The sequence below is a fragment of the Cibotium barometz genome, chromosome 4 (genome assembly GCF_041138505.1).
Source record: "Cibotium barometz isolate CiBa-2024 chromosome 4, ASM4113850v1, whole genome shotgun sequence".
In the NCBI taxonomy this organism is placed as follows: Eukaryota; Viridiplantae; Streptophyta; class Polypodiopsida; order Cyatheales; family Cibotiaceae; genus Cibotium; species Cibotium barometz.
Window position 1 is genome coordinate 35,342,021 of NC_141049.1, and position 26,163 is coordinate 35,368,183.

Here is a 26,163-nt window from a genome sequence, read left to right on the forward strand (position 1 = left end):
TAACCTTCGGCAAAACACTAATCGGTACTTTGCCATAGAGTTACAAATGCAACTTCCCATATGGGTGTGCTAGCACGTCTATCACGTTCTCACTCTGTTATTCCATGGCTATGGGAGTGAACATAGATCACTCTTTGACTAGATGGAGACCTAAATGGGAATAGCCTCCAAACTGAATGAAGAAGATCAAGCAAGGGGGAGACCTGCCCGCAATCCTACTAAGAAAGCAAACCATCAAGAAGCTATTATGCAAAGATCCATGAGAATACATACAAGCAAGCACGAGAGTAGAGAATAGGGAGGGCTTCTGTTTATAAGCGAGTAAAAGGGGGTCGAATCCATATTAATTGGCGAAGTTAACACAGGGAAGTGAATCTTTGATAGTGGCCTTTCAAATGCCGAAGCCCGCGCACACATGGACCCATGCGGAACAGAGCGGCCACCACAAATGCTTGAGCTGAGTTCTTAGCTTCATGTTCTGTTTGCGTAGCAGGTTAATTAGTTCAGAGAGAATTATGACCAAATCCGTCTGTATAGAGTAGTTTCCGGCTCTTCTCCATGTGAACCCCTTGTTTATAAAGGGGCGAGACTTCCCCACCAAACAAACAAAATATAGTTTCTGCTTTCACTCATTCCCGGTTGGCTGTTGCAGATCTAGAGAAGGGCGAGGAGCTGGAGCAACAATCTGTTGCAGACACCAGACAGAGGGCTAAGAGAGTTTCTCGAGCTGCCGGTGGGCTCAGCTACGAGCTGTGGGCAGGGCTGGAGATGTGTACTGTACTCGGGGGTTGCGGCCCAGCTATGAGGCTCTAGCTTGGGCGCAGCTACAAATAGTGGGCAGCGCAGCAACAATGCCACATAATGCATTTTGCCATCAACAATGCCACGTATGTCATGCGTATCATCCCTTTCATTTCTTCACATTAAAGGGAGGCAACAGAAATAGATAATCATCAACCAGTGCTTACATCCTAGCTTGTAGGATGTGAGATATGCCAAGCTGTGAGTCCACACATAGGCTGACATCTTTGATCGAACGATGTTTTAACGTGACAGCTAAGCTAATTTTTTTTTGATGTATATGCACACATTACGCAACACTTTATATGCACATGCACACATTACACAACACTGTATATGCACACATTACACCACTTCACATGCACACTTTACACAACACCAAAGTTCAACCTTGGCACTTTGCCGGATTGAGATCCTCCATGTTTAGGTATACATTGGGAGTAATTTACAGCCACCCATTACAAGAACGGGGGCGGGCACAAGGCACAAAGGACTTCGAGTGTGCCAAATAACACACAGTTGACCATACAATCAATGGCCGCATCAACCTCACAAAAACAAATTATTGTAATCCCAATACTCACATAACTGCACTGGAATCTATCAGGTAAGGTACAATATGTGTAGTCATCTCTGTCTCGTTCATATGAAGATGACCACCAGGCAAAGAAAGCCAGCTCACTTTCCCTGCTTCATCTAGGGCTCTCAAACCAATCCAGTCATCTATATATAGATCAGTCTGCATAAAACATAGGAAGGTAGCACCAGTTACTTGAAAGCACGTGTGTATGTATGCTCGTTAGTGCACATGCATAGATAGTTATTTGTATGCATGTGAATGCATGCAAAACACAAGCACACGTGCATACTCTACTGTGCTTGCATGCGTGAGTGCGTGCCTGCAGATGTAGAAATCCTTTGCTCCTTAGCACAACACTGCATTTGACATACCTCATTTGCAGCCAAGATAGTCTTGAGGTTATTTGGTGGATAGTAACCAAACCAAGCAGTCTCAGGTGGAATCAACACCTTGTCATTCTCAAACTGGAAATCAAGAAAAAAAAACTTTGTTAAGGCCATATTCTTGGACATCTGCACCAGAGCACTGAGCTAGGCCAAAGCAACTAACCATGATTAGTATGAGCTGATTCAGGCTACTGAAGCGTTCCTTGTAAGTCGTATTACGACTGTCTTCAAGCTCATTGTTTAGCCTTGGAAGAAACTTGCATCCCTTTGAATAAGCTTTCAGATCCTAACCACAAAAGAGCAAACAAGGGAAGGTACTTGTCATATGCACCATTCCATGTTTGCTTATTCAAAAGACATCTAACACAAGAAGGGATATATTATATTGCTACACACCGTGGGGATTTTCACATAACCAGCTGGTCCAAGATGCTCCTGAAGGTAAAGCCCACATTTATCGAGCTTAGCAAAGGAGCATATAACTTTTTTTAGGTAAGAAATCCGAAAGTTATACCTGTACATAGGAAGTATATACTCCCAGCTCCATCAATAAGTCAGCAAACTCACAGAAGACCCCACTCTGCATGCAAAGCATTATCATCCAACTGTCATGCAACATCTCTTTTAAGAATCAAGGCTTGGCTCTCTTATCATTATCATAAAAACTACCAGCATTTGTGCTTTGAAGTCCCTACCCATGTGCAAATACCTTCTCTACTCTCGTTACTCCAAAGCTATTCATCAGAAAACTACCTTCTACAATTCAAGCTTTTACACCCAGGTAGAAACTTTATGAACATGCATTTATGGCCATGACACCATTGATGACAAAAATGGCTTACCCCACATAGTGGAACCGATGCTGTGCCTGCATGAGGTCCACCAAGAGATATCATATTGTTCACCTGATAAAACATGCCATGATTTCATGCTCAACCAGATGCCTTCAAAACATGCACATTGAATTCTTTTGGCACTTAAGGCAGAGCAATAGGGAGATCTGATTGATTCTTTCAACACAACCAAAATTCAAACAATTTACACAGCACAAGCAAATAGTTAAGATAGTATGCATGTTATACACAAAACTAGGGACCAGATTTGGCTAGTCAAATCTCGCATTCAAGCACCGCCAACCCTGCCTTCTTCTAGGATTTCCTAGACTTTGCACAGGTAACCCACCAGCTAGAGTTTCAGTACAGCCAGCCCTAAAAAAGTAAGATCTCAGCAAACGAAAAGGCTTGTACATAGTAAGAGGCAACAGCTCTAGCTCAGCTTAAATCAAGGAGAAAACAGCAGGTTAACACAGTCTAAATGTCAGTGTACAGCCTTTTGGTCCTGGCCAAACAATTTTATGGATCCATACTCAACAGCCCCGCACGAAGTGTGCGCGCTCGCGCATTGTGGGCTCCATTAGGCTGCATTGATGCTTTTATTGGTTCTCGAAATGTAAGAGTTGGCTGTCCTGCTTTATTTTTCATGATATGCTTTCCTGCTTTCCCCATAATCTTATACTTATGATGTCCCATGGCATCACCTCCAAAAATAATCCTTTCCCAAATAATTTACAATTTGACTTACAGAACTCAAAGTGATATCATAAAGATAAAAGATTAGATCCAACCCTAACTTCCAGTTCCACAAAAAGTAAAAGATTTTACACTAAAACTAGTAAGTCTATGCTAGTACAAAAACCCAGAGTATAAATGAGCCACATTAGTCAGTTATACAGCCAATGAGGATTTAATATTTATCCAGCAATTCCCCCTTAAAGTATAAAGTGGTTGAATGACTCAAAAACAACATGTGACTTATCCTTACAATCAACTGCAATTCCCAAAACAACAAGTCTCTTTTGGAAAGCTCTCTTTGACAATGTGGGCACTGAGCTGAAGTTTTCGTCACCTATCATCCTCAAACAAATGGGCAAAGTGAGACTGCAAATTCAGCCGAATACACTGCATTTCATGGGACCGGAGCCTAAAGAGCCAGTTATGAAGATCCACTTGAAGTGGATGAGCTAAAAGAGGTATTACAACCAGTGCAGATTGTGTTTCACAAGGAGTGTAAGCTTGTAGGTGGCAAACTTCAAAGACGCTACCTTGTGAAGTTCAAGAACTATTCACCTATGGATGCTAAGTGGATAGATAAGGTATACTTCCGCAATCCCTAGAAGCATACTTGGAAGCTTTTGTTGGGAATTTCGGAGTTAGTCTGGAATCTGGTCAAGTGTCATTACGAGTGTGAACACACTAGGTGTGCACTGTGAACACCCTCTTATGATGGGTCAAAACATAAGGCCTTGGTGCTGTAAAAGCATGTATTTCTGTAAAAGCATGTATTTGGGTGGATTCATTACCACAGTGAATAACATTTGAGTTGTGCAAACTTGCTCTCTTGGCTTGAGTATCACATCTTTCTCTCTCTCCCTCTCTCTCTCTCACTCTCTCTCATCCTTGTGCATCACTACCATGGCTTGAGCCTCATCTCCCTCCTTCAGCTCTATTTCATCTCTCTACACACCCACCATGGTGTTCTATGAGCCTCCATAGCTTGGGACCCCTTATTCCAACATGGTATCAAAGCTAGGCTAAACCACATCTGCGTTTTTAGGCTTTTTGCATGTTTAGGGTTTCCTACACTTCTAGGGTTTCTGTGTTTTTCTTTGCTGCCCCACCATAAAAGTTTTTTTGTTTCATGTGTTCATAGCCATGCTCCACCATCATCACATGCTGCATTTTTTTTTTGTCTAGCTATTCTTCACCAACTGCACAACTTGCTGTTTTTTGAAGTGAGGCGTCATCATCAACATCATTAGATATGAGTTTTGATGCTAGCCGCTATCATAATCATCATTAAGGCTGCCACCACTTCCAATACACTGCCGCCGCTGATCCTGCAGCAGTGCTTGCAGCCTCACATTCAACATGTTGCGACCTCTTCCTAGGCGGCCCACTCCTCTACAGTCAGCCCCTTCGCTGCGTTTTTTGTGCAAACCTGAGTGCCCTCTTCTGCCTTCTGCTATGGCTCCTCTGCCTCACCATCGACTTCTTGCCTGTGATCTCCAACAGCATCAGGTACAACATCTCTATGGCCTATCATGGACCCAACTTCTCCTTGGTGCTCGTCTACTCCATTGGCCTCTGCAACAACAATCTTGCACATGCAGCAAGATATCAAGTAATCATATCAGAATCTCTTTGAGTAAAAAGGAGCTCATTGGTTCCCTCGGGTTCTCTACCCTAGCCATCATGCCAAAAAGGATTGTGCCTATCAGTACTGCAAGCACCATCACGAAGCATATGTTCCTTACAAGTCCCACACTTGACCATCAAGTGTTGGAATCTTGGAGATGTCAACGCAAGAAGACGACATCAGATCATCATCGACGTCATGCAGGAAGTTTGTTAACGATCTTTTCTGTTGTTATGCGTTGGGTTCTGTCCGGGTAGTCCCCCAAAATCTAAATTACATATTTTTGGATCCTTTTGGATTTTATAACACCTTGTTTCTATAAAAGGCATCTCCATTATTCCCTTTTTTCCCCTGCTTTGGGAGGGGGGGTGTGTGGGATGGTATGCCAATGCAAGCAATCTTTGTCCCCCGGGCAGGACTTGACCTCTTAAGTCCTTTGCAGTCATGCTTTATGAACCTCTAAGCCATGCATTTAGCCTCTAAACCATGTTCATAAGCCACTAAGCCAGTTGCAAGATCTCGGATTACATAGACAAACAGGGAGGACCAGAAGAACATTTAGCAGGAGTCTTGATACCGATCCTCTTGTATGCAGATGATATTGGGCTGCAGAGACATTTGGATGCATTACGGGCCTTTTGTGAGGACCGGGACCTGACTGTGAACCTTGGAAAGACCAAGGTCATGATCTTTAACACCTCCCCACGGTGGATAAGTAGCAGTACAGTTTACATACAGTGGAGAGCCTGTGGAGTATGTTACTTCATATGTATACCTTGGGATCACTTTGTTGGACCTTAGTTCTCGATGCAAAAGGCGGCCGAAGCTAGATTGATGAGGGTATAAGCAGCCCTTGGCTCGCTAGAGAGGCAATGCTCAAAGATACAGTTTCAGGAACCAAGGACGAAGCTTTGGCTGTTTGATACTCTAGTTACACCTGTGCACTACTGTATGGTGCCCCCATCTGGGGTCCCACCTTTGAGAGACAGCCGAGACAGATACAAAGGAGGTCTATGATGGGTGGAGGCTGATGGAGAGGCCCTAGTGGCAATGATTTTGCACATGATTAGGAGTAAGCCATCAGTGCCACATGAGATTGTGCGGGCAAAGATGGGGGCTGCACCGATAGTGACAGAGGCTCTATTCCAGAGAGTTGACATACTGGCACAAGCTATGGGAGCTTCCACTAGATAGATACCCCTAGCTAGCCCTGTGGTCCTCATGACGGCTGACACTCAAGGGAGCTACAGAGTGCTGGTATGCACATGTAGGCACTTGGTTTGGCATGCACAGCATGCAGATGGAGGCACTCCCCCCGTTCCAGTGCAGCATAGAGGCCCCGTCTTTTGCTCTCAGCCGCACAAAGCGGAATAGGGTTATCACATAGTCGTCCACTGGGGACGAAGATGGCCTTCTATAGATCACCTCCTATGCTTGACAGAGGATGGCTTCATCACCCCACGCTACAACGACACAAACCTATCTTTTGGGGTGAGATGTGCAATCGGCCAAATCCGCACCTCGTCCCACTAGCTGAGAGTGGAGACTGCCAGATATGGGCCCAAGGCGGCCTCACCAAAGGACAAGATATGCCAGCTCTGTCACACAATCTCACAGAGCCCGAGACAGAGGATCATTACATATGCCGATGCCCTGTATACTATGAGATTCAGGGGAGGTTCCACTGCCTCTTCCAAGCTGGGTTCGGACCACTTTCCACGATCATGGACTTCCCGAATCAAAGATGCCTAGGACTTTTTTCTTCTAAAGCTCCGCAGACACACGGAGTCCTTAGTGAGATCCAGATCAGTTGTACTTGCTCAAGGACCAAATAGAGAGCTCTCACCGACTTCTTCCAAACCAACGCTCCGAGGGCCGATCCACCCACCATACCAGAACCACAGGCTAGTGTAGGAGCTCGGCCGAGAGGTGTGACACTCGACAAAGCCACTGAGTTATGCAAAGCTCGATGCCCTAGACCCCATGGCCCTCGCCCACAGCCACGCCACCACAGGAGGATCTGGGCAATCATCTTCCATCATCTGTTAGCACATTCATCCCTAGATTCTGCTCTTTTATGGTGCCCATTTGGTCCCTTTTGCATGGCCCTTGCTTGTGGGCTGGCCACCCCTTTTTCTACTATTTTTCTGGGATTTTTCCCAGCCTTTCTGGCATTTACCAGTCGGCCATGTCCATTAGCTCCAGTCGGCCAGCATTCCCTTACTATAAATAGTGGGTGCTGGCCTCTCTTTTCTCATTCAGTCTTGTACATATTTTGCTCCCTCACTTATGAGACTATCTGTGTCTCTTGCTTGGGATTGTTTTGCTTCAGTATATTCAGCATAGTTCTCTCCATATCTCTCTCTCTCTTGCACTCTCTGTTCAACACATTCTAGTGCCACTTTGCTTCCGCTCTATGCACTCTTTCATGGTATCATCGCTCCCGGTTTAGCAACCTCTCTGCTGCCCCAGATTCAGCCCTGTTTTCAGCACCTTCTCCTCTGCGTTTTTCTCCCAGATCCACAGCCCTTGCTGCTGCGTTTTCTGGACAGCAACTTCTGGTCTTTTCCCCTCCAGTTTTGGCTTCTCCAACAGCAGCCATCTGGCGTTTTCTGATCAGCGTTTTTCCACTTGGAGATTGGACAATAGGCGGCCTGTTTTCTACAGGACAGCAGCCTTCCTGTGCTGCGTTTTCCTCTCCAGTGGCCCTTTCCCCTTTGCAGAGGGGGTTTGTGGTGTTGCAGGCTTTGGTAGCACTCTTGGTACCTGTGGAGGACACTTCTTTTTCAGAGTTTGTGCATTTTCTGAGATTGAGCCCAAGCTTTTGTGATGGCTGCACCGACTTCTCTTCATATGTTTGCTTGAGTCTGCCAAGTTGGATGGTTCCAACTACACCCTATGGAAGGTGAAATCGGCCTTGCGTGGTGTGGATCTTTGGGATTGGCTTGTTACACCAGCCAATGCCACCCCTCCCACCCTTGCTTCCGATGGTGCGACTCAGGCACAGATTGATATTTGGCAGTCGAATGATCGACGCGTTTTCTCCTTTCTGATGTTGAACTGTCAGGATGCTATTCTCTCTCATGTGCGTACAGCAGATGCTGCACATGAAGTTTGGAAGGCTTTTGCAAATCTCTATGAGATCGAGTCTCCGGGTCGGATTTTGGCGTTGGAAAAGCAACTTATGAACTTATCAGTTTCTGCCTTTCCATCTTTATCTGCTTTCATCTCGAAGATGAAAGATCTCCGGGACGAGCTTGCTGTTTGTGGCAAGGACATCTCCACTGAGGATATGGCTATTCAGCTGCTCTCCAAACTTCCAGAGAGGTTTGATGCATACTTTCAGTCTCTGGTTTCTTCTCCTCGTCCTGTTCCAGTTACTTGGGAGGAAGTTCTCCTCTCCGTTATGTAGATTGAGTCTCGCTTTGAGAAGCGGACTGGCACCTCCGGTGGCCTTGATGGAGCTTTGGCAACACGAGATAAAGGGAAGACTCGACAAAAGAAAGGAAAAGAGGTTTCTCACAAGAACTCCAAGGATTCCGACAAGGATAAAGACAACAAATCTTCAAAGAATAAGGACATTGAATGTCATTATTGTGGCAAGAAGGGTCACAAGTCACCCCAATGTCACAAGAAGAAGCGTGATGAAGCAGCAAAGAACTCTTCCTCAACGGCGGTGTCTCAACCCAAGAAGGATGATGGCATTCTTCTCTTAGCAGGTACTCGGCGTATACTTGCTCTTGTGACTTCTCAATCATGGTCTTGGATTGTTGATAGCGGTGCTAGTGCTCATATGACACCCCATCGAGATTGGTTCGAGGACTTCACTGCCAGATCAGGCGAGATCACTCTGGGTGATTCTTCTTCTGTGCTAATGCATGGTCATGGCACTATCCCCATCTTCCGTTCTGACGAGGACAAGCGGTACTTCTCTAACGTACTGTATATTCCAGATTTGGCTTTTAACCTTTTGTCAGTGAGTGCTCTTACAGCTCAGGGTGCGGAGGTGATCTTTTCTCGTTATGAGATTACCATTCGTGATAAAGCGACTGGTAGCATCTTGGCTCAAGGAGTCCAAGATAGTGGTCTCTACAAGTTGACCGCTCTGCTTTCTTCTGGTGCTTCTTCTGCTCTTTGGCATGCTCGGTTTGGCCATTTGATCAGCTTCTGCAGCGAGCTTCGAAGGATGGGTTTGTTGAAGGATTACCGACCATCAAGGCTCCATCTCTGCCTATTCCTCTTGTTTACAGGGGAAGCAACACCGAGCCGCCTTTCCGAAGGAGGCGACAAACAGATCTTCGACATCACTTGCTGTCATTCATGCAGACTTATGTGGTCCTATGAGTACCGCGTCTTTGAGTGAGGCGTTGTACATGCTCGGGATGATTTTACCAGATATACTTGGGTTTTCTTTTTGAAGACCAAGGATAAGACTTTTCATCACTTCTGTGATTGGAAAGCTGAGGTGGAAAAAGAGACCGGTCACTCGGTCAAGGCTCTCAGGACCGATGGAGGGGGTGAGTTCACATCCCAGGAGTTTCAGCAATATTGCAAGACACATGGCATTCGAAGACAGCTTACTACATCATATACTCCATCACAGAATGGAGTTGCCGAGAGAAAGAATAGGACCATTATGGAGATGGCCCGTGCTATGCTTGAGCATTCTTCATTACCTCGACGGATCTGGGCTGAGGCGGCTTCCACTGCTGTCTACATTCAGAATAGGTCTCCTACTACTACTCTTCCCGACAAAACTCCATATGAGGCTTTCCATGGTGAGAAGCCCTCCGTTGTTCATTTCCGGATATTTGGGTGTACGGCGTATGTTCATGTGCCTGAGGAGCACCGCTCCAAGTTGGACTCGAAGTCTCAGCGCATGACTTTTCTCAGATACAGCACTGTGTCCAAGCCATATCGTCTTTATGATCCTCAGGCCAATAAAGTTGTTGTGAGCCGTGATGTGGTGTTCGACGAGACTCCTACATCTTCAGAGGGGGGTGGTGAGCTTCTACTTCCTTCACCTCCGTCTCCACCTCCTCCTCCTCCTCCTCCTACTCCCGTTGTTTCTGATACACCTCCAGCTGAGGATAGTCAGTCAGATGATGATGACCCTGCTCCTCCTCCGCCGAGTTCGAGCAGATTACGTGAGCTTCTTTCTGCTCCTCCGCCTGGTTCTCTTCGGCACTCTTCCAAAGTTCCAAGGAAACAAATTCATGAGGAGGACATGTTTGTTAATTATGCTCTTATGTCTACAATCATTAATGGTCCTTCTGATCCCACTTCTGTAGACGAGGCTCTTTCACATGAGCCTTGGCGTCGTGCTATGCAGACAGAGCTGGATGCTATCGAACAGAATGGCACTTGGATTTTGGTGCCTCAGCCTCTGCAGCGTAAGATGATTGGTGTGCATTGGATTTTCAAATCAAAGTTCCGAGCTGATGGAAGCTTGGACAAGCACAAGGCGAGGTTGGTTGCCAAGGGTTATGCTTAGCGCCCTGGTGTCGACTTTGATGAGACCTTCGCTCCGATGGCCCGGATGACTACCATTCGCACCGTTCTTGCACTTGCAGGACATCATAGATGGCCTGTTTTCCAGATGGACGTCAAGTCGGCTTTCCTCAATGGAGAGCTTACACAGGAGGTTTATATTGATCAGCCGCCAGGATTTGTTGTTTCGGGCAAACACGATCATGTGTACCGACTGAAGAAGGCTTTATATGGTCTAAAGCAGGCTCCGTGGACTTGGTACCAACGGATTGATGACTTCTTCCAAAAGCTCGGCCTGCGTCGTTCTCACGCAGATTCGAACCTTTATATCCTCCTTGATTGAGAGGGGGTTGATTGTTATCATTGTGGTCTATGTTGATGACCTCATCTTTACATGTTCTTATTCTGTACGGATCCGTTCTGTTATGGATGCTTTGGAGACGGAGTTTGAGATGACGGATCTTGGCCTCTTGCATTATTTTCTTGGCTTTGAGATTTGGCAGACCTCGAAGGACAGCAGAAGTACACTCGGGAGATTCTCGACAGATTTCAGATGACTGGGTGCAAACCAGTATCTTCTCCTATGGATATTGGTGAGAAGCTTTCTTCACTTGATGCTTCTCCAGGGACTGATCAGGGACAGTATCGGGTTCTCGTCGGTTGTTTGGTATGGTTGACCTACTCCCGATTGGACATATACTTTGCAGTCAGTTTATTGAGTTTCTTCTCATCCAAACCCCGTCAGCAGCATTGGCGGTGTGCTCTCAGAGTTCTTCGGTACTTGCGTGGCACTCTGGTTTTTGGCATCTTTTATGGCCAAGGACGCACTCTTGTTGGATGGTCTGACTCAAACTGGGCTGGAGATCCAAATACACGGCGTTCGACCACGGGTTGTGTTTTTTCACTTGGGTCTGGAGCCATTTCTTGGAGTAGTAAAAAGCAGCCTACTGTGGCGCTTTCCTCTACCGAGGTGGAGTACCGTGCAGTTAGTTATGCTACATGTGAGGCAATATGGTTGCGGAGATTATTGGAGGAGCTCGGTTGTCCTCCTACCGGATCTACTCTTCTTTGGTGTGACAATCAGAGTTGCATCACCATCGCACCCTATGTTCCATGCAGGTAGTCGGTTGTCCTCCTACCGGATCTACTCTTCTTTGGTGTGACAATCAGAGTTGCATCGCCATCACCAAGAACCCTGTGTTTCATGCTTCCACGAAACAGATTGAGATTCAGTATCACTATGTTCGTGAACAGGTTCTTGCTGGAGATTTGCGTTTGGAGTATTGTTTCCGTAGAGAATGCTGCAGATTTGTTCACCAAGCCGGTTTCTCAAGCTTCCTTGGCTCCTCATCTTCGGATTCTCGGAGTTTGTTCAGCATCTGGTGCTGAGAGGGGGTGTTAGACATTCATCCCCAGATTCTCCTCTTTTATGGTGCCCATTTGGTCCCTTTTGCATGGCCCTTGCTTGTGGGCTGGCCACCCCTTTTTCTACTATTTTTCTGGGATTTTTCCCAGCCTTTCTGGCATTTACCAGTCGGCCTGTTTATCAGCTCCAGTCGGCCAACATTCCCTTACTATAAATAGTGGGTGCTGGCCTCTCTTTTCTCATTCAGTCTTGTACATATTTTGCTCCCTCACTTATGAGACTATCTGTGTCTCGTGCTTGGGACTGTTTTGCTTCAGTGTATTCAGCATAGTTCTCTCCATATCTCTCTCTCTCTTGCAGTCTCTGTTCAGCACATTCTAGTGCCACTTTGCTTCCGCTCTATGCACTCTTTCATCATCGTAGGACCTTCTCGCGCCGGCTGAGTTTTACCACCTTGAGCACCATGTCACAACCACCCATGAGGGATGTATTAGGGTGATATGAGAGCTCTCTGCTCATGTACCTAGAGTAGATTTTATAGTTCTAGATTTTTGTTATCTTTCTTTATTACTATTTTGTACCCTGGATGACGTACCACATGGATATGATGAAACCTTTTGGTCTCATAGGTCATTTTGGCCTTTTGAAGACGTTAATACACCTTTCTCTCTCTCTCTCTCTCTCTCTCTCTCTCTCTCTCTCTCTCTCTCTCTCTCTCTCTCTCTCTCGTGCATCACTGCCATGGCTTGAGCCTCATCTCCCTACTTCAACTCTATTTCATCTCTCTCTCCTACACACCCACCATGGTGATCTATGAGCCTCTATAGCTTGGAAACCCTTATTCCAACCACTTTTTCAGTTGCGACAAACTGTTTAGAAGCCAGAGGGGATGTCACTGTTTGGACTGTGATATGCGGAAGCTCTGGGTAGTCTTCTTTCAGCCCTCAGCACTGCATAGGAACTCTTGATGCAAGAACAATCAGCATAGACAAAGAAGAGAGAGAGAGAGAGAGAGAGAGAGAGAGAGAGAGTTGTATTTTCAATATATTATATAGTACAAAAGAGACGTATTCTATGCCCTTCAGCCTTCCAAAAGGATAACAAAAAGCCTAGCTATGACCCTACTCCATTGGGGAGTGAGAAGATTAACAATGAACTAACATGGCCTTTTATAGGCCCTTGGCAACTAGACCAATTGGCCAACTTCTGTCGGCCACCTTCAATGGACACAAAAACCGCATAATCACCACTCACCTGAGGTAAATCTCTACAAAAGTCTGGCCGACTTTACCTTTGTCCACACTAAGCCTTTTCTTAAGCCTGGCTCCTGCCCTAACCCTAATGTTTATCTGTTGCAAATCAGGGATTAGCCTAGGATTAAGCACATGACATCCCCTTCGACTAAACTTGATGATGGGATTCCAACCATTGTCCTTGGATGATTGTCATCATCCCTTGTCTCCACATGGACTTCCAAACTTGTCATCCTTCCCTTCCTGGCACTGAAAACCTTGCCTTGTCTCTTATTCCAATCCAAATCTAATGTAGAGATCTATGCATCTGTTCCACTTTGTCCCCGTGCCTTCTTGCCCTGTCCCTAAACACAAATATGAATCCTTCTTCTTGAAACTAATCCTGGCACCCTTGGCTCCACCTTTTGGATGAACTTCAACCCTTGGAGTGCTCCATTAAAGCTTCTTGGGCAGCCCCATCTGGCTACCAACTCTCATGAAACCAGATTAAGCATGTCCATGTGCATGCAAATGACATGGACATTCTCTATCCTTCCGAACCTATGGACGGGTTCCATAGTGTGGACATGATGCCTCATGGCAGAGGACTTATGTCTACGAAAAGCGTCATGTGGACTTGGCACCTCATGGTATGGGACTTATGTCTACACCAAGGGCTAGCACGCTCGATATGAGAGGCTGGGACTTTGATCCGCATGGTATTCCGGTTTGCCTAGGTATGTAATGTCAGGTGTGAGGTTCTTCGCGACAAAAGTTGTGGAATCAACGCCGACTACGACAAATCATGTTTGGAAAGTGTTTTCATTGCATGATTGTCATGGAAAATATAGCATGTAATGCCCAAGAAGCTTGTATCTTGAGAAATCCTTGGTGATACAATCATATTACAAGGGGGATCGCCCCTTTTCAGCCCTATTGCCTGTGTCATTTAAATTTCAGCATTGCTAGCTTGTTTGGTTTTTGTGCCGTTTCATCTTGTTTAATAATATAATTAGTTTAAGTGCGTATCAAGATTGTGCTCAACCCCATGCGGGGCAATTACAAAGTCAAATTAATTGGAACTTTGGCTAGAATTAATTTATCAATTTTTTGTTATTTTAAAAGTGAGAAATGTGCCCAAGACTCAAACGGCTTTCAAATAGAAGTTTTAAATGTGAAAGTTATGATGGAATAAAGATTGGCATAGAAACCCTGTCTCAAGTGGGGATAAGCATGTATTTAATAATTTTAATTAAAATGTTTGTTGGTAGATGCATGGCCTATGGTTGAGAGCCTCAAGTTATTAGTCGTGAGGAAACTAAAAATTTTCAAAGTGTTTGAAAGTTGGTAGGAGCAGCTCGAGCCGTGACCATTTGATTGAACCAAGCTAGCATATCATCTCAAGGATTCTTTACTTGGTAATTTGGGGAGGAAAACTCTACCAATTTTTCTTCATGATTTTCTATGCAAAAGATTGTCCTAGGAGCTCAACGTGCTCAATCGGGAGAGGTAACCGATAGTGGTGGAAGAATCAAGCCCATCTCTCAAGACTACAAGGACAAGAGGCACGCGCACAAGCCCCAAGAAGCCACCACCAACGCAATTCATTAGACGGGCACAATGAAGAGCACGGCACCCAAGAGAGATCCCACCCCACAATCGTGAGGAGAAGCATGGAGAGAACACCTCTAAAGCATGGTCTTTCTTGCCCTTATAGGGGAGCCCCAAGCCATTGGAGAGGTGCATGGGATAAATCTTGCTCTTCTGGGTTTTTCTCCATGCCACTTGCTAAGATTATGAGCATCTGAGATTTACTATGGAATTCAAGTTGAGCTTGTAAGTGAAATTGAGAACTTTGTGAGCTCATCTTTTGAGCATTTCATTTTAGGGTGTTTTATGACCAAGAATTTGCAGAGATTTACCCATTTAAACCAGGGTTTTAAAGAGGGTTTTTGAGAAAGCTTATTTGACTTAAAATTGATCTAACCCTAGTATCACTTCCTCATAGAACCTCCAATGTTTAAAGGATGTTTAATCAAAAGATTCTAGAAGGTTTTACGAAGCTACATTTTGGGACTAGTCCCAGAGTAGTAGAATCCAAGCTTGGTAGATGAGGATGAAATCTTCAGCGGTTGGCAAGATGGGGATAGGCCATATGGGTGGAAGCCAACAAGGCAAATAAGTTTGGAAGAGGCTACACGTAGGTGGGCCATCATCTTGTTGGTGGGGTCCTTCAACAACCTGATCAATGGCCAACCTTGGGGTAAGGGGTCCATGCCTCCTCTCATTCTTCACCCCATTTTCTAGACCTTCTAGTTGATTGAAGTGGGCTTCACTAATGGGGAACAATTGCAATTCAGCTTCAAAATAGTAGTAGCTAGCGTTCATCAAAGGAAGAGTCAATCTGTGATGTGGAATGTATGGAATTCCAAGAATGTTCCTATCCGCCACAAATCATGACAAGCTTAGGTAAACCATCAACAATAGTGAAGATGTCCTACCTCCAATTATGAATGGGTGCAAACTATCTAAACCATTGGATGCCAAGAGGCATCTCAAACCCCAAGAGAAGTGAAACAATGAAGTCTTGCGAGAATGTGGCCTTCTGAACTTGGAGCTAAAACTAATAAGCTTGCTGAGTGATATGCATGTGGAGACCAGATGTAAACCTGTCCATAAGTAAATGGTATGGTACTAAGATACAACCCGTCTTAGCGGCCAACTATGTAGCGATGGCATCCTCAGAACTACCCATGTCGACGAGGACAATGAGTTGTTGTTCCTTCGTTGAGCCATAGGCACGGATCACAGCTTGCTTCTGCCCCACAATCTTGCCCTCTTGCTTATCATCAAATACCATTGCAGGCACTGGATTCCAGAGGGTAAAAGCTGATGGCATTAGAGACTCAGGTTGGAGGTGTAGGTGTAGCTTCAACAGTGGCCACTATATAGGATGGCTACTTGGCGGCCTTCTTAGACTGCCACTTGGTATAATCCTTCCTACTATACCCCTCATGATGACAAAAAAAACACATTGGTTCTCTGCCTAGTACTACTTTTGCTCTTCTGGTTGGAGATATCTTCATGTAATGCCCTCCTTGGCCTTCTCCTCAAGCATCTTCTTAGGTTTTCAACCTTTGTCCTACTCAATGTCTAAGCTGCATCTTTCTTACTATCCTTATTATCCTTGTTGGTATGTGCTCCCTTCACCTGCTCGGATGATGACTGTTGTTGATGCTACTGGGGTTTGGAGCCTCATTGGTCTTGCTTGGGCTTACCTCCATTCAACATCATCTCCTATTGGGGGAGTACTGCCATTATTACATTGGCTTGTAAAGTTGCCTATGTCCACTGATGTTGGAGTTGCCTGCATTGATGCCCCAAAGCCGCAAGTTCAGCGTGCACCGGTCTTCTTCAACCTTGTATTTGGCTTCCTAACGTCTTTGTTGCTCCATCGAGAGAAGCATGCATTCGAATTCTATGGGATCCTACTCTTTAGGCTGCTCTTTTAAGTTTTTCTACCTCCTTTCAGTAGTCTGTTTTGCTCCATCAACTCTTGGATGAAATCTTTGTTACTTTGCTGAAGCATTTTTTCTTCTTTTGTGGTGTCTTATGCTTTCTTCTTCGCTAGTGTCTTCTTTGAAGCTTTATTCTTCTTCTCTTGACACGGTGGATGGCTGGGTGGCTTTTCCTAACCTCAGTAGACCATCCATGGGATGCTCTCACTTTGGGTAGCCAAGGTTGGTGGGTCACACCTCGAAGCTCTGATACCAATGTAGCATGCAACCGGTATGATCGTGTAACACACAGCAAGACCTTCTTATACCTTTATGTTTGAGTGAGTTTAAGCAATTCACTTTAATTCTTGAACAAGGAGATAGAGCTGTAGAGATAGAACATAGAGTCAACACCAAATGGAGTCCCAACTACCCACTTAAGGGCCCCCTCATGCAAGCAGGAGTATTTGCTTTTACTACTTTGGAGAACTTTACAATGCGGACTTTACTAAGAACTTCTTGATGACGGTTGACTATGGAATACAAAATGCATGGACGAGGTAGACCAAACATTGGCTGAACCGTCATACGGTTTGTAGACAACTTAGAAGCCACTTCACGTGCCAATATGCACACCCAAATCTGTTGAGGGGATGCAGGACTGATGGCTGAATGCTGAAGATAACTTCTGGCTGCCTTGGACTGTAGCACACGAAGGTGCTCTACTGTAGAGATGTATGCACAAGCCAGAAGACTCAGCAACCATTGTAACTGTTTTGTTCAGTGCTGATTTATGCAAGAATGAGATGATTAAATGAATGGGCTGAAGGGCACTTATATAGGACCCCTACTGCAAGTCGGACATGCCTTGCGCTGTCGGCCAGTTTAGGAGGACAAACAAATGCTAGTCAGCCATATGTATGCAAGTTGGCCTGGTGCAAACTGTCCATGACATGCTGAATTTTATGCTTATGTATTTCACACATTTGACTATGCAGCCACCGTATGCTGCTGGCCGACCACTGGCCGACTATGGCTCTCCCCTAGGCTCGATGCCCATGGGCTGGCCATTGGGTAGCCCATATGCAAGTCTTCCTAAGCCTGGCCAAAGGCTAGCCTAAGCCTTTGCTTCTACATGCTTGCTACATGCATCTACTCTAGGATGACCTAAATGCTATGTTCTCCCAAGTAGGTTAAGTGACACATAACAACATAGGTGTGACCTACATAGCTCGTGCCTGACATGTCCCTGGACTAGGGCTCACAATGGGGTCATGGCATATGACAAGTAAATCCCTAGAAGGTTCTATTGATGTGCAAATGTAGCACTGATGATGAGGCAGTTGTTGTTGGCCTGCCTCTTGGTGCCCTGCCCTGTCCACACACCTGTCTGGCCCGCACATTGCCCAAACAGCCAACCCAAGCCCAGACCTGCAACCGTACTTCTCAGACTCATTGTCCACTCAATGGACCTTGTTAGAACTCACATTAGGTTTTTCTTTATCTAGCCCTATCCCTTTATACATACACATGCATTAAGTGGGAGACAGTTTAATATATTTTATGTGCAGTCAGTATTCAAGGTCCATGAGAGCGTAAAGCAAAAAAAATAAATTTATGCGTGCAAGGGGGAGCTCTGAAGGCGGACGTATTATCTCCTTCACAATACTCAGGTGGACATACAAACATGGGTTCCTCAAATCTTGTCTTCTAACGTAAAGCTTTCGCCCCCTCCATGGCAATACCATGACAGCCCCAACCTCCCACCATATTACAAACAAATGGGGAAAGACGCATATCAATACCCTTTCAGAGGACTTCGCAGGCCACTCATCCTGGGATTTGGGAGGCGCACTCCCCTTCTCTCCCACCCAATTTTTTTTTTATTTTTTTATTTTTTTAACTTGTTGATGATGCACAATCATCCTCGTCATTCACATAGCTTGTGGGAACAAGTTTTTCACTCACCATGGACAAAATAGCGGCAGAAGTTTATGTATGAAGGAAAAATAAACTTTGCTGAGGCGCATCTAACTTAGTAGCCAAATGAAAAATTCAGTTTGCTTTACTAGAAACTTAAGCATGTTAACGTGGTAGAAGGAACTTAAGCATGTTAACGTGGTCAGAATGCACATTAATAGAAAAAGAAGTGAAGTAAAGTGATTACACCTCACCAAATGCTGTGCGTGTGCATATACTTCTAATACCTGTAGAATTCGAAATTCTTAATACAATGTGAAACAAGTATGGTGTACCATTGATGCCCTTAGGCAAGAGTTTTCATCCCAACTTTTTGTTTAGTTGTAAGTGAATAAACAGAATGGCTACACACAAGATGATTTAATCGCAGAGTCAATGGAGATCACTTACAGGAGGTCCATCATTGCACCACTGAATTATACCACGACCAATTACATTTCCCTGCATGACGCGCAGCAGAAAGCTAAGGTACTTCAGCTCAACTTTGTTACCATAAGAACTTCATTTTTCATCAAAAAAGGAGAAGAATATGACAATGAATCACCACAAAGGCAGATAAGTCTCAGAACTGTTACTGAAATGCGGAGAAGCAAACTCACTGATACTACTTTAAAGCAGTTAAGCAAGAGGTTAGCAAACTGTTACCAGTTACTGTAGAGTGATCCTTGTCTGACCACTGAATATAACAACAAATAATACTGTTTCATACAATTTAGAATGTTGAGAACAAGTGTGAAGCCAAGACAATGATGAGAGTGGATGGCATAGCCATTGTTCTCAAGTACTAGGAGTAACCATTTTTTTAAGTGGGATAAAAATTTCCCCCTTCACTTCAAAAAACATAAACATGCCTAACTAGGGTTAACCCTTGTTCTCCAAAGGAACGGCTAGAAAGGAAAAGAAAAGCCAACGGCTTCACATTGAATGAACAAAGGCCACCGTTGCTCATTTTCTTGCTAGCACAAGCAAGCCCCCATTGGTGTTGTAGTCGTTGTCCGGTTGCCTGTTTCTTCTCGAGTATGCAACAAAATATCGCAGCGACCAACATTATGATCGTCACCTTGACCAATCATGATTGCATCAATCTCAGAAGCTATTGGCATTGAGTATTGCCTAGATGTGGACTTCGTCTCATATATAGTCATTTTCAATTCCAAACCCAGATTGTCACTCAACATTCTTCCCACATACTGAAAGCTTATGCAAATGGATTAGAAGTGCTTCCAGGTCCATGGATTCCAATCCATTCATGGCACCTAGTCAATTTTGCAATTCGTGCTCAGTATTAAACACATACAACTATGGCTTAGGATTGTACATATTATTGGGGACCAAGGACGCAATCTGATGATATACACCCCAATGCACCTTGAAAGTATAGACACTACTATTGCGAAAGAGAGAGTCATCTATTCGTGCACCCAATGATGAAAAAGCCAACACACTATTGTAAGCTTAAATGTTTACTCGAAAATTTTTACTTGTGGTGTCGCTACCAACCAAAAGAGACCTTAATGGCTCAGGTGGTTCAGCGAGTGAAGGAAGAGACCTTTTGGTTGGTGTCACTACCAACCAAAAGAGACCTTAATGGCTCAGGTGGTTCAGCGAGTGAAGGAAGAGACACACGCCCATGTTTACAACAATATTTGCCAAGAACTTGTCCACAACTCATCTTCTTTTCACTCGCCCAACTGTGCTCCACAAAGCCCACACTCATGTGTCATCCCTCCTAATGAGTGGCTTAAAGTGCATGAATATGCCAAAGCCCAAGTAGCTGCATGTATACCTTGTACAAGCAGGAGTTCATGGAGGATAGACAAAATCCCTCCCTTTCTTTTATCAAATACATAAGAGGGAATTTCTCTAACACTCGGTAGGATTGCCAGCCGCACCTTCCAAAGCCTCGTCCATCAAAATTAGTGCAGTTTTCCTAGCATTGAGATGCGTTGGCAACAATGCTTCTTTTAACTTATATTTACATCATGAAGCAATGTATTGAACATCAAATACAATCAATAAGCCCGTAATCATAAGCATAACAGAAAAAAACATGTAAGATGCGTTGAACTGAGGGGTAAAAGTCCTTGCAATCACTGACCTGAGAGAGGCCAACCAGGTTATACCCAGACTGAAGTTGTGGAAGAGATTTAACCTGCAATTGCAGAGAGTAGCCGATAAGTCCCCAATGTGAAGCATGTGTCTATCATGCATTATTGCAAACTATTTAAGGGTTTCCAACTGGCAATAAACTCAGTAAAATATGATTACCGTCTCACACGCAGACTCAACCTGTGCACATCCAGAAACCAAGGTGCACACTTAGTAACGTAAATATGCAGAGTAGCTTGTTAAAAAAGCTAGTTTTAACATAACTATGGCAGAGAGCAAGATAAATAATCTAGTTTTCACTATTCATGTGATGATATGCTAAGCTAATCCATGTACAAAGAAAAACAATCAGGCGCCACAGTTCACAGCAGATGCAAAGATACTCACTTGCTTTGTGACAGATGTAAACCAGGAGTCCCGGCTGCCGCCTCCAATCTCTCTGCAAAAGGAAAGACCGATCAAAACAGACAAATTGCAATCTTTTTTGTAAGGTAAGAATGGTTGCGACTAAACAAGAATTAGACTGACATGCAAAAGCCTTCCTGTCCTGAGTGATTGCTCAGCACTTCTGTAAACCATGTCATCCCCTCATTTTTGCATTGATCTCCGACTCCTGCAATGAAAGAAATGTTATTCTTTCCGAAGAGGGACCAACCACGTCAATAAACCATGCCAAAATTGAGCTACAGTGTCCTCACACTGCTAACTTGCTAGAAGAACTGATTCACCTCTTCTGGAATCATGTGTACAAAAAACTTCTTCTCCTTCTAAGCTGAGAGAAAACTACTTCTGCTCTTAGTGTTTTGAAAGCAATCTTTTTTATCCCAGGAAGTGTCAGGGTTTGAATTCACCTCTTGAGAAGAGTAAATTATCAGCTTACCTCTTGGGCAAGGGCTGAGATTGTCCCACTGCACAGCCAATCTGGAGGAGGATGTTGCTCCTCTGCACCCAGGACCACCAAATACCAATTAATCTCCTGGGCAATGGAGACCGCCTTATGAGAAGGATGGCGGCAATAACTGTCATAGTTGCCAGCCAAGCTCCAGCGTGGGCTACAACCATGGTCCTCCACTCCTGCTGGGAGATGATCAGTAGTATGGTAGCATGGCACATTTGGAGGCCTCCTGGGCAGCTCCACTGCTATGATGGACAGGCAGCTTTTCTGCACATCCTCTGAATGGAATTACTTGACACTGTGAACCCCCAAAAAGGTTCTTCCCCCCTCCCCTAGAGATGTAAACTCCCTCCAAGAGCTGGCAGCAATTGAAAGAGCCCCGCCGTTCTCTTTTTAGAGGGTTGTTTTCTGTTTATTCAGATGTGCACTATCTTTACTACTAAGGTATCTTTCCTATGACCTTGGGCTGTGCAAGTTGCAAGAGAATTGAATACGACTTGTAGCTTCACGTTCTCATGCACTGCAATGCTAGCATCAGCCTTACGAATATGGCCAAGTCTTGAGAGGAACAGCTAACTGTTCCATTTTCCGCCCGTTAGGATTTGAATGGCTCTTCTATATTCCCATTAAACTGCTGCACCAAGGGAAACCAGAGGATCTCTTCCCCCTCCAGACTCCCTCACATAAACCTCCCCTAGGGGAATCCTTCAGTAAGATAACTTTTGAAATAAACTCTTTTGCTAGCAAGAGGGCAGCAGTTTCTTACAGAAATCAGGTCGGAAAAACTGTTTGCTGCCTCTGGCTTAGGCCAGATTAGGTCAAACTTAGCTCTGAGATTGCCCCGTTGATTGCTAAGGAAGCAACCATTCTTCTGCTTGAGGACAGCAAGAGGACAGCAGTTTCTTACAGAAATCAGGTCGGAAAAACTGTTTGCTGCCTCCGGCTTAGGCCAGATTAGGTCAAACTTAGCTCTGAGATTGCCCCGTTGATTGCTAAGGAAGCAACCATTCTTCTGCTTGACCTAATTTGTGGAGAGGGAGAGACGAAGATCATTTACCGTGAAGGACAATGAAGGGCAGGGATTCTGAGCAACGCAAGGCGGCGGCGGCGACGGCGACGGCGACGGAGATCAGTAATGGCAGAATTGAGCTGTGACGATCCATCTTCTTCACCACGGCCATGATCTCTTCGCTTGCTGGTTCCCTGAATTCTCATTCTCGTCCCAACGAGGATCTCGTACGTGCTTGAGTACACGTGGGAATAATAAGGGCCTTTAAGTTCAAAGTAAGTGTTGGTTTTTTTCCCCAAAAAAAAAAAAAAAAGTTAAGTGTTGTTTACTTTCAACAAACTGATTTCAATGCTTTGTAATTTGTAGATTCCATTAACTAACCACAATGGCATAGATGTATTAGACATTTTTGAAAATGATGTTTATGATGAAATAGAATGGTTTGAAAAGCATGTGTGCATATTTCCAAGTGTGTGTGGTTGTTGAAAATGATGTTTATGATGAAATATAATGGTTTGAAAAGCATGTGTCCATATTTCCAAGTGTGTGTGGTTGTCCAACGCATGATAATTGTCATGGGCACACATGCCTATTATGAAAAATATGCAGGCCAAATGGTCCGCCATCCGTCGCCAACGTTTCTGAGAGGAGAGGAAAGATGAGGTTAAGGTGGCCTAGGAGGACGAAGAAAGGGTGGTGTGGAAGGACGAAGTGGGCCAAGAGTGCCTAGAATAACTCTCTGATGTGCAGCTAACCCATCACAACATAGAACCCTTAGACAAATATCGGGATGCATGATCTGATAGGCCGTGTGGAAGGATACAACGTTGTGATCGAACCAAGGTAAATTTGGATAATGCTAGTAATGATGCACTATGTGATGCCAAGATAGCATGTGGTGATAGGTTTCACACGATGATGCATGTGGTGATAGGTTTCACACGATGATGCATGTGGAAGGATATAACGTTCAAATTTGGATAATGTGAGTAATGATGCACTATGTGATGCTGAGATAGCATGTTGTGGCATCATTACCACATCATGCTGAGATAGCATGTTGTGGCATCTCTACCACATCCGAATGTTCTGAAAAAATAGTGTGGATATTAATTGTTATTGATAAGGGCATAAAAAAGAATCACTATGACATCAATGATGTACTGCAGTCTCAACAGAACTTGACGGATCATAATGCTCATGACGATACTCTTATGTCTTTGCCAAACCATGAGGATGATGCTTTTGAGGCACATAATGACACCCATGTGACAATGCTAGATGACATCGCACATGCCATTGCTTTTTCAAGATGTAATGTATATGCATGCCATTCTTTATATACATGTGAACATGTTGGATGGTACTTTGCATATTAATGAGATATACTCCTAGGATCCAAACCCTTCGGCTTTTTGAATTTGTGATAATAACTATGATTAGACAATTCTCCAAATCTATAAACAGTTCATATCTCACTCCTATTAGGGACTTGCCTAATGCCCTTCTCAATAGATTTGGCCACCATTCAATACTGAATTGGACAATTGTCCAAATCTAGGGACTTGCCTAATGCTCCTTTAACTAGACCTCAATCCCATTAGAGAATTTCCTAATGCTAACCTTGACCATAAACTTGCCCAATGCTCCTCTCACTATATTTGACCAACCACTCAATGTAGATTTGGACAATTGTCTAAATCTATGGATAATTCATAGCTCACTCCTATTAGGTACTTTCATAATTCTTCTCTCACTACACATCACCCCTATTGGAGACATGCCTAATACTAATGTTACATTATTGGCCCTCTATGGTCTATTGGGGACGCCCATCCGACCATTGTGCCATGCTTGCAATTAGTATTGTGAGTGATGTCATATTAAATACTACATTGTAAGTGTGATTGACATATGCTTTGCGGGTCTATGCTATATATGCTGTGATTGGGTGATGCCATGTGTACGCATGCTAGTGTTGTTGATATTGGTGTTTGATTGCCTCACCTAACATGTTGACTTGTCGAGTATAGGTGATGAGTACGAGAATGCCAAATGAGACGTCGTACTTGTGCGAGGGTCACCGAACGAGGTGTCGCACATGCACGAGTGGGCAAGGGTCACCGAATGAGGTGTTGCATGCACTAGGGTCACCAAACGAGGTGTCGCGCAGGTTTTGTCATGTGCATGGACGTTTACATCGCCTCGACATTTATGAGTTATACTTCATTATTTTTGGTTGGCCGTGTGCCATTTAGTTGTACTTGAATATTTATGCACCCTGGTGTGCACGGGTGTAATGCGTGTAAACTAGAGGTTCACTATTGTTTTTGGTACACACTAGATGTGTGTGAACATCCTCTAGAAGGATTGATTATTTTTGTAAAAGAGCCCTATTTTTTGCTAAAGCTTCATGATTGGTTCAAGGGCTATTTTTGATAATACATGATAAAATACTCATGTCGTGGAAGGAGCCAGCATGCATGAGGGGGAGATTTAACCCAATCCTTATTGATTGATGGTGATGTTTATTTTGTGCACAGTTTTCAAGTCTATGGTTTATCTTCCATGTCTATGTTTAATATGTTTAAATTTGTTATTTGTTTGGAGTTGAATATTTATTTGTGATTATTGTGTGCAATTTTGGTACTTTGATTCTCTTTTGGGTGGCAAGTTTCTAACAGTGGTATCAGAGCCAACCACACTAAAAGAGAAGGCATGAAGGCATAAATCTCATGGACAAATTGGGCAAAAGCATAAATCAAAGGGTAAAGGCATAAATTCAAAGACAAAGGCCATATCCAAAGGTCTCAAGCTTGTATGGTTTGGGCAAGGTAATGATTACATGCAAAAACCACTTTGAATCCCTGTAAAACCATGCCTAGAAGAAGAAAAGCGGTTTTCTACAGCTGTGCATTTCCCTCAGATCTAACCGCACAGATGGAATCGGCATCTTGCAAAACCCCTAGCCTTTTTCTCGAAAATTGAAGAGCTCTAGCATCAAAGAAATGCATAATCGATGTCCGGCTGCTCTCTTTTGCTTCCATGCTGTGCGCTGCGTCGTTTTTGGTCAAGGAGATTAGCTTACAAAGCTTAATCAATCTTAAGCTTTAAGCATATCAAGTCTTTTCGCACCATTCAAATTTCAAGGCTTTCAAATCTCTTCAAATTCAAACCTTTCAGTTCTTTCAAAAGTTTCCAAGCTAAATCAAGGGAGTACATGCACATGGAGGCCCCGGGTAAAATTCTGAAGACGTGCAGAAAAATTACAAATTTGTTGAAAATTAATTTTTTTTCTTGCCAAGGCTCTTCGCAACACCTTGAGGGAAAAATTTTAATTGTCAAAGCTTTCGAAAATTCATTTGGCAATTTTGGACGAATCAAAGGCTTCAACAATTTCTCTGCAGCAGCCGAGCAAGTGTGTGTGGTTTCTGATATCACTCAACGATATTGTCTGAGAGAATACGAGTATCATCAATGCGCTTGAATCTCGAATCAACTCGACTCTTTGCAAATTTCGGGTTCAATGATAAGTATTATCATCATTTATCATCTTTGTTAAATTATTTCTATCATTAATTAATCAATTTCTCTATCTCTTGACTTCATTATCTTTGTTACAA

At 44.1% G+C, this 26,163-nt stretch overlaps 1 protein-coding gene across 2 annotated transcripts; it reads right to left on the reverse strand.

The window, feature by feature from the left end:
* Positions 1–1,181: 1,181 nt before the first annotated feature.
* Positions 1,182–22,793, reverse strand: LOC147639198 (uncharacterized). 2 transcript variants are annotated; one of them, XM_086788300.1, is made up of 12 exons: positions 22,589–22,791; positions 21,165–21,249; positions 21,024–21,075; positions 20,796–20,816; positions 20,626–20,679; positions 18,918–18,968; positions 2,610–2,672; positions 2,282–2,347; positions 2,164–2,202; positions 1,931–2,053; positions 1,753–1,845; positions 1,182–1,540 (listed from the first exon to the last, which is right to left on the reverse strand). In XM_086788300.1, the coding sequence occupies exons 1-12, from the start codon at positions 22,710–22,712 to the stop codon at positions 1,382–1,384; spliced, it is 930 nt and encodes a 309-aa protein (XP_086644426.1). In that variant the 5' UTR covers positions 22,713–22,791; the 3' UTR covers positions 1,182–1,381. The 2 variants fall into 2 exon arrangements, with proteins under 2 accessions (XP_086644426.1, XP_086644435.1); XM_086788309.1 differs by lacking the exon at positions 21,165–21,249 and having other exon boundaries at positions 22,589–22,793.
* Positions 22,794–26,163: the final 3,370 nt, after the last annotated feature.

Excerpts from the sequence above, each read along its gene's own strand:
- LOC147639198 (XM_086788300.1), bottom strand. The coding sequence starts at position 22,712 with ATGGCCGTGGTGAAGAAGATGGATCGTCACAGCTCAATTCTGCCATTA. Across the intron at positions 21,250-22,588 it reads GCCCTTCATTGTCCTTCACG|GAGTCGGAGATCAATGCAAA; the intron begins GTAAATGATCTT and ends CTTTCATTGCAG. Across the intron at positions 1,846-1,930 it reads ATCAGCTCATACTAATCATG|TTTGAGAATGACAAGGTGTT; the intron begins GTTAGTTGCTTT and ends CTTGATTTCCAG.